A 7,794-nucleotide genomic window follows, 5' to 3' on the forward strand; every position below is an offset into this window, starting at 1 on the left:
ATGACACATGTCCGTTATCTAACATTGTTAAATAAAATAAAAAAATAATAATAACCTTATGTACTGCTATGGATGGCTCAAGCAAATGAAGGATGAACAAAATCTAAAATGTGGTTTGTAGACACGGATTGACTGATTGATTCCTCAAACTTATGCACAGTAAAAAAAAAAAAACTGGCCTAACCCAGTGGTTCCCAAACTTGTTTTCCCGCGTTACACCACCTACATCCTGACTCTGCTCGCGCACCCCCACCGTCCATCCCCCACATAAAACGTAACGCATTCTATGGATGGCATCATGTTTAATAGCCACCCTACATAACAAATAACGAAATCAAAATGTGCAACTGGTCTATGACCTTGGAGAACATTATGAAGCACAAAAAAAATCAAAGAACATAGGCTTCAGATAAAAAAAAAAAAAAAAATGTTACACCTCTCTCCGACACTGCCTTTTCATCTCCATACACCGAGTCGAAACTTGCGTACCACGTGAACTAACGTTAATGTTAAAATGTTAAATGCACGGTCATTCAGCCGCCACGGTGAAACAAAACATAACAAAATTTGAAGACACCAGATAGTTAAAAATTACATTACTAACTCCAAATTAGAGCGAGCTGCAGGTAACTTGCAAGACGCCAACTACCTAAAGGTCATATTTTTTCAAATGGTTCAGGTAGCTAACATGGAAGGCAGCTAGATAGCTAGCTAAAATCCATCTTGTGTTGTTCAACTGTTCACATTAGCAAAAAGGCAAATTGTAACGTTAAAATAATATGTACTGTCATGTGACAACAATGTATATGCACTGTGTGCCGTATTTTGATAGCTGATGCTTGTAAAACAAAAATAAATGTGATAGCCTACTTAGCACGTACCTTTGATTTCGGATGTGCAGGATCCTGTTCCATCATTTCTGCTAAGGCGTGGACCGCGTGGTCTGGAAGGTTCTGACGTTCAGTCCAGTAGGCTACTCAGCTTTATAAGTTTGATCACGAGATCTACAAGTTTCACTAACTTAATAATTATCTATTGTTAGGTGGAAGAAAGACTGTGTGTTGAAAATCCATATGTTAATAAGTTGAGACAGATTTTTTCTTTTTCAGTTTGACAAACTCCTTAAATTAAGTTGTCAACTCACCTATACATGTACATGTAACAAAGTTATTTTTTTATGTTGAAAATGTTGTTTATTTTAAGTTTCATCTACTAACCTCATGAATCATTTTTTAGAGTGCAGGGGGCGGGTACTTATCATTAACAATCTGGTAGCATCGTCCTTCTGGCATAGACTAGCCTGCGTAGACCCTCCACCTGACCTGTTGCAAAAAATTCAGTCTGTTTTGGGGAATTTTTTTGGGGATGGGCTGCATTGGGTACCTCAATCTGTTCTGTTTTTGCCTAAGGATGAGGGGGTGCAGGGCCTCATACACTTGCATAGTAGGACTGCAGCTTTTAGACTGCAGTTTGTAAAAAGGCTCTTGACAGGGCCTACAAATGTTGCATGGAGGTAGCCTAGAAATCTAGACGCACCCCTAGTGGCAGCAAATTACATTTGCTGTCAGGGCTAGTCTAGCAACTCTCCGTTGGCTTGTGAGCTCCAGAAATCGAAACTTAATCAGGCCAATAAAATCGTGTATAGAGTCGTTAGGTGGGCTTAACATAATGATTGATGGCAGAGTGGTTTGGCTTGAATTCCCTGCTACTTGAAAACAAATAAGATGGATGTTGCTGCTGGCGAACAGTGTGACACGAGTCAAACGTTTGAACTAGCCAACTAGCTCCGCTGGTGGGAAACGCATGGGACATAGCGCTGCCGCTGTCCTATTGCGTGCAGAGGGAATTTGAAAGACAACTGATTATCCCGCCCCTCGGACTGAGCACTGCAAACGGTGAGTGCCCAGACCCTACATTTTAATGTGGGTCTGGCTCGTCAGGCTATGTAGGGTTAGCTCTGTAGAGACAATTGTGAGCAAAAAGCGAAAAAACAGGGAAGAAATTGCCCAAACTGTATAGGGTCCCTATAAAACATTAGTCTGAGGCTATCATAAAAAGTGAAATTGTTTGCACAATGAAATGTAATCAAGTAATCCCCAACAATGTAACTATAATTTAATTACATGTTTTTTTATTGTAATCTGGGCCAATTTAAAGTAACTTGATTTTTGTAATCTGATTACATAATTCAGATTACATGTAATCCTTTACTACCCAACCCTGCAAAAACAGCAACAAAAACAACCTGGGTAAGTTAACTCAGAATAAGTGGTAAACTTCCTAATAGAAGAGTATGGTTTCATTCTATTATGATGCCATAGGGCTCTTGTTGTAGGAGGTTTACCACTTACTCTGAGTTAACCTACCCACCACTTACTCTGAGTTAACCTACCCACCACTTACTTAGAATACCCCCTAGACCATAAAAACATAACAAACTGTTCCAGCCAATCACCAACAAGATGCGTGTTTAGGAGAGTTTCAATTGCATGGGAGGGATGGGGAGGGAGTAGCTCTATTTGTTTGAACGTCAACAGAAGTGACGCTACCCAACATTGCTTAGAGCAGCATTAATGCACTTATGAATTTGTTGAAAAAGTAACACATATTCTGCTGCATATCTTCATATTTAGACAATTGAATTACATTTATCCTGAGCATATTGTATATGTTTTTTTTTTTCATAAATAGTCAAAACAATGAGATCAAGGAGAATTTGAGGAAACTTGAAATTAGGAACCCTGCTGTTGAACGTCTCCGGATCCTTGTGATTGGTCCAATTGGAGTCGGAAAGTCCAGCTTCATGACGACAACATGATGACATTGATACATGATACAACATGACGACATTGTCAACACTTTGAGAGGTCACATCAAAGAGGGCTACACGGTAAAACTACAGACACAAGGACAGACACAAACTTCCTAAAAGACACACACTTCCTAAAATATGTATAATGACATTCTTTCTCTCTCTGTCTCTCATAGTTTACTCCCATAAAACCATGCTCAGAAAAACAAAACAGAGAATACTGAAATAGCAACCCGAGTTTGAATGACATGGTTCACTGCTTGGTGTTCGTCATGTCAGAAGAAAACTTAATCCCAAAAGAAATAAACAGCACTGTATATGAAAACATAAATTTCCCGAAGTTAGAATCTATCCGACAAATAGCCTCTGATTTGAGTGAGTAGCTGATAATATGCTAATTTATTTGTCATTAATCTGAAATGTAATACTATTTTATATCTGTTGCATTGATCTGCTGTGTTACTTTTATTTTAGTTTAACTTATTCATGCAGTTTCTTGGACTCTTAAAAAAGATAAACATAATGTATGGGCTTGTTAATTAGGATTAATAGTATGAGTTATTATTATTTTACTTCAGAGATCCCTCAGGTGGTCTTGTTGACAAAAGTGGACGTGGCTTGTCCTCATGTGAAGGAGAACATCAAACAAATCTACAAGAGTCGGGCAATCTTCCATAAGGTCATTCTCTATGCTTTCTCTCTGCAAAATAAAGTCTGTTACATGTACATTAGACTGACTTCCTTGGAGTTAAGGCGGGGACACACCAACCCGACGGCTGACCGTCAGCAGAAAAGCAGTCTGACTGACTCGGCTCCGTCTCCCTGAATCGGTCCGAAGCGATGCTGACGCCAAGCGTACGTTCTGTGCGTGCGCAAGACGTAATACATTTCCATAACAGCAGCCAATGGACTGAAATGGGACTAGTTTCAGACTTCTCTTATTAAGCAATAAGAACATATAAATATATATTGTGTACTATTTTATTGCCATTACTTGTGTGTGATGCCAATGAAACACTCTTTTGGACACGGAATGAATAATACTTTTTTGCCCGTTAACGTTAGCAGTAAATGAAAATTGAATGGGAATGTTCGCTAGCTAGGTAGCAACTAAGGACTTTGGTTAAACTTGTATGTTGTTGCAAACTAACCTGAAATAACATACGTTCAGCAACTGTGGTAGTATACTAGTTCTAGCAAAAATATGTTAGGATAGTTTATCAAAATGGGTTCATAACTTACATCGCTGAATGTAGGGCTAATGGTCATAGGCCTACAAATCTGAGATAATGTTTAGGCTAGTCAAGGGCTAGCACTCCAATCATTGGTCATTGAGGCCGACAGCCACTGGCCGATGTGACATGTGTAATCGGCCAAAATGAACGCCGACTGTCGATGGCACGGGACACATCGAACCGACTCGAGTTACCGACCTTGCGCGACTGTCTGACGACGGCCGATAATCGGCTTGGTGTGTCCGGGCCCTAACAGGTTCTCATTTGGGTGTATTGTTATGCACGTCCATGAAATAAAACCATCCCAATCTTTAGGTATGGTGAAGGGTATGTGATGATGTGGGGTTATTTTAATTCCAAAGGCCAAGGGAACTTTATCAGGATGTATAGCACCCTGGATCCATGAAATAAAAATCTGCCTGCTTCTATGGGAATTTAACATAGGGGTATGAATACTTATGCACCCTGTATTTTAATAAAAAAAAAACATTTATTTATTTATTTATTTATTTACAATACACTATTCATTCACAAAGAAAATTGGTGTCCTTAAAGGTTGGATTTTTCCTCATTTTTTTTAATTAAGACATTAGGATCCATTTCCAAAAGATGATTTTTTTTATTCCTCTTTTTAGTCAACTTTAGCATGGGGCTGACTTTTTATAGTCACTGTAGTCAATTAAACAAGATGGTGAAAAAGAGATGTGCGTGTGTGTGTGCATTTGTGTGTTTTAGGCACAAGCATGTAGTAATGCCTTTGGAGTCCCCATGAGCTGCATCTTCCCAGTGAAGAACTATGACAAGGAGAAGCAGCTCGACCCTGATGTGGATGCAGTGCTGCTGTTTACACTGAGAGAGATCCTGAGCTTTGCCAACGACTGTGAAGGAGATCAAGGAGCATGAGGTGAAGACCTCAGGAGAAGAAGCATAAACGCTCATTGATTTGGCAGTGGGGGAGGATATGGTCCATGTACATTGAAACTGTTTTAATGAGTGAATTATACAATTAAACCCCAACAGTTTCAATGAACTTAAAATATTTGATGAAACTGATTACCTCAAAATATTTTTATGTTAAAAAAATATTTTAAGTAATTTCTACTTTGTGTTGAAGAAATCCCGCACACTGTCCTTTACGCATGCAAATACTTTATTACTTCACACAACATTTTGTTCACACAGACCTTCCTCAGGTGAATTTACCACCTGAAATTCACCTGAGGAAAGTCTGTGTGACCGAAACGTTGTGTGAAGTATAATAAAGTATTTGCATGCGTAAAGGACAGTGTGCGGGATCTCCTCAACACACATTACTGGTGACCTGACCTTTTCTGACGCACCTGTCCCAAAAGAGGTTTGCAAAAGCACTTTTGAACTGAGTCAGTTCTACTTAAAATGAGACCGTTTTAATGCTCGAAATCTTAAGGACAAGGATAAAAATGAAAAAGAATAATGTGAGAAATAAATGTTTTAAGTAAATTAGTAAGTAAAATTGACACTGGAAGCAGAGTTGATTTTTTAAAGTTAGCACTCCTAATAATTATTCATGTTATCACTCATGATTACACATGTTATGACTCATTTTCTCACACCTAAACATTGTCAATTCAGCCTCTTATCTTATTAAATTGACTTATTATACGGCTCTTCACAATGCAAGTAGAATGCTCCATTGACTTGAATTGCGTTTGGGGGTTCCATGTTCCATATGTTGTGCATGCATTACTTGAAAAGAACGAGCTCCAGTTATGTATGAACAGTAAAGGTAACAAACTCTTAACAAAGTGAAAAACGTGAACTTGAAGTGAAAATTGAACAATATGAACTATGAAAATTGAACAACTTGAAGCTACATCTATCAAGTGTGAACATATGCTTAACAAAATATGGGAACAAAACATGGGAACTAAACGTGCATTACGAATAATCAGTGGGAGCCCTGTGCTTGTTTCCCTGCAACAAGAAGGTTCCATCTGGGGGTGATGGAAGACAGTGACACCCTCAGTGTGTTCGAAATGTCCAGTCGATTGCGCAATTTGGTCTTAGTTGCAGTCGGTCGAAAACCCGGCCTCGCATAGGTATGTGGTGGGACATGGTAGCAATGTTTTCAGCGCTTTTACGGCTATCTCTGGATATTCTGCTTTGGTTTTGATCCAAAAACCCGCCAGAGAGGTTTGCTCAAACACACTTTTAAGACCACCGTCATTTGCAATTTCGATCAACTGCTCTTCCTCCTGCGGTGACATGTTAGAACTATTCGGGATATTGACAAATGGGTTGCGGACCCACTCATTGGTTTGCCGTGGATCTTTGGAGGATGGGAAGTAACGCTCAAACTCATTTGAAAGCGCAACAAGGTGATCGCGCACCAGCTGCGAGAGAAAGGGCCCTGCCTCAGTCTCTCCCAAAACCCCCACTACTTTTTGGAACATATCAAATACACCCGGTCCACTCGTCGTCCCCACAAATCAAGCTTGGCTTTAAATGCGGCGACTTTATCTGCCAGTTTAAAGACAGTCGTCATTCTCCCCTGGAGTGACAGGTTGAGGTCATTAAGCAACCCGAATATGTCACACAGGTAAGCGAGTTTTGACACCCAGTCCTCATCACTAAAATGTGCAGCTAACAGTGACTTTTTTTCTGTCAGAAATCTCTGTAGCGGCTCTCGCAACTCAAACACTCTGGCCAGTGACCTGCCCCTTGACAGCCATCTGACCTCTGCGTGCAAGAGAAGGCGTTTGTGCTCTGCATCCATCCTTCACAGAGCTGCTCAAATAAGCGAGAGTTGAGTGCGTGTGCTTTAATGTGGTTGATCATTTTAACTACATCAGTTAATACCCCATTCAACTCGGGTGACAGTTTTCGGCTAGCCAGCATTTCCCTATGAATGATACAGTGTGTGGGCTCGCAGTCAGGGGCAACCTCTCTAACCCTTGCAGTGAAACCGGACAGCCATCCGGTCATGGCTGCAGCCCCATCAGTGCATACGCCAATACAAAAAGACCAGTCTAATTTTCCAGACACATAACCATCCAAAGCCCGGAACAGTTCAGCAGCTGTGGTGTTCGTGGGAAGTGACAGCACACACACAACAAATCCTCCTGAACATCCTCCTCAAATATGTACCGGACAAACACCAGCAGCATTGCCTTATTTTCAACATCAGTTGACTCATCAACTTGGATAGCGTACCACGGTGACCCATTCACCCTCTCTAACAACTGTGCCTCAATATCCTCTGACATATCATCAATTCGTCTATGGACAGTGCTTGCAGAAAGCGGTACCTGAGCTATTTTTTTAGCTGCAGCCTCCCCAAGGAGTTCATTGCACATGTCTTTAACAGCAGGCAGAATTAACTCTTCCCCAATAGTAAACGGCTTCTTAGCTTTAGCAATCCGACTAGCCAATAAGTATGAGGCTTTTAGCGCAGCCACGTTCACCGATTTGGTTGCTTTAAGCACTAGTTTTTGTCCTTCTTGCTCGCGTTTCTTACGCTCAAAGAACTCAAGGGGTTTGTCTTTCAGTGTAGGATGCTTGGACTCTAGATGTCGAATTAGCTTTGATGGTTTCATTGCTTCGTTTGACAACTTATCGCCACATACCACACATAAAGGACTTGGTGCATAAGTCACTGGTCTCTGCGAAACCATATTTTAAATATGACTCGTCATATTTCCTATTGAATGACCCCTTCTTTTTCTTTGAGGTATCTGGCTCACTACCATCATCAGTGGGTCTTTTTTC

General features: G+C 40.5%; 1 protein-coding gene across 1 annotated transcript; it reads left to right on the forward strand.

Annotated features, from left to right (window-relative positions):
* Nucleotides 1–3,365: 3,365 nt before the first annotated feature.
* On the forward strand, nucleotides 3,366–4,973 carry LOC121714713 (interferon-induced protein 44-like). Its single transcript, XM_042099731.1, has 2 exons — nucleotides 3,366–3,491; nucleotides 4,783–4,973. The coding sequence occupies exons 1-2, from the start codon at nucleotides 3,366–3,368 to the stop codon at nucleotides 4,948–4,950; spliced, it is 294 nt and encodes a 97-aa protein (XP_041955665.1). The 3' UTR covers nucleotides 4,951–4,973.
* The last annotated feature ends 2,821 nt before the right edge of the window (nucleotides 4,974–7,794 follow it).

Source organism: Alosa sapidissima, chromosome 8, assembly GCF_018492685.1.
Source record: "Alosa sapidissima isolate fAloSap1 chromosome 8, fAloSap1.pri, whole genome shotgun sequence".
NCBI lineage: Eukaryota > Metazoa > Chordata > Actinopteri > Clupeiformes > Clupeidae > Alosa > Alosa sapidissima.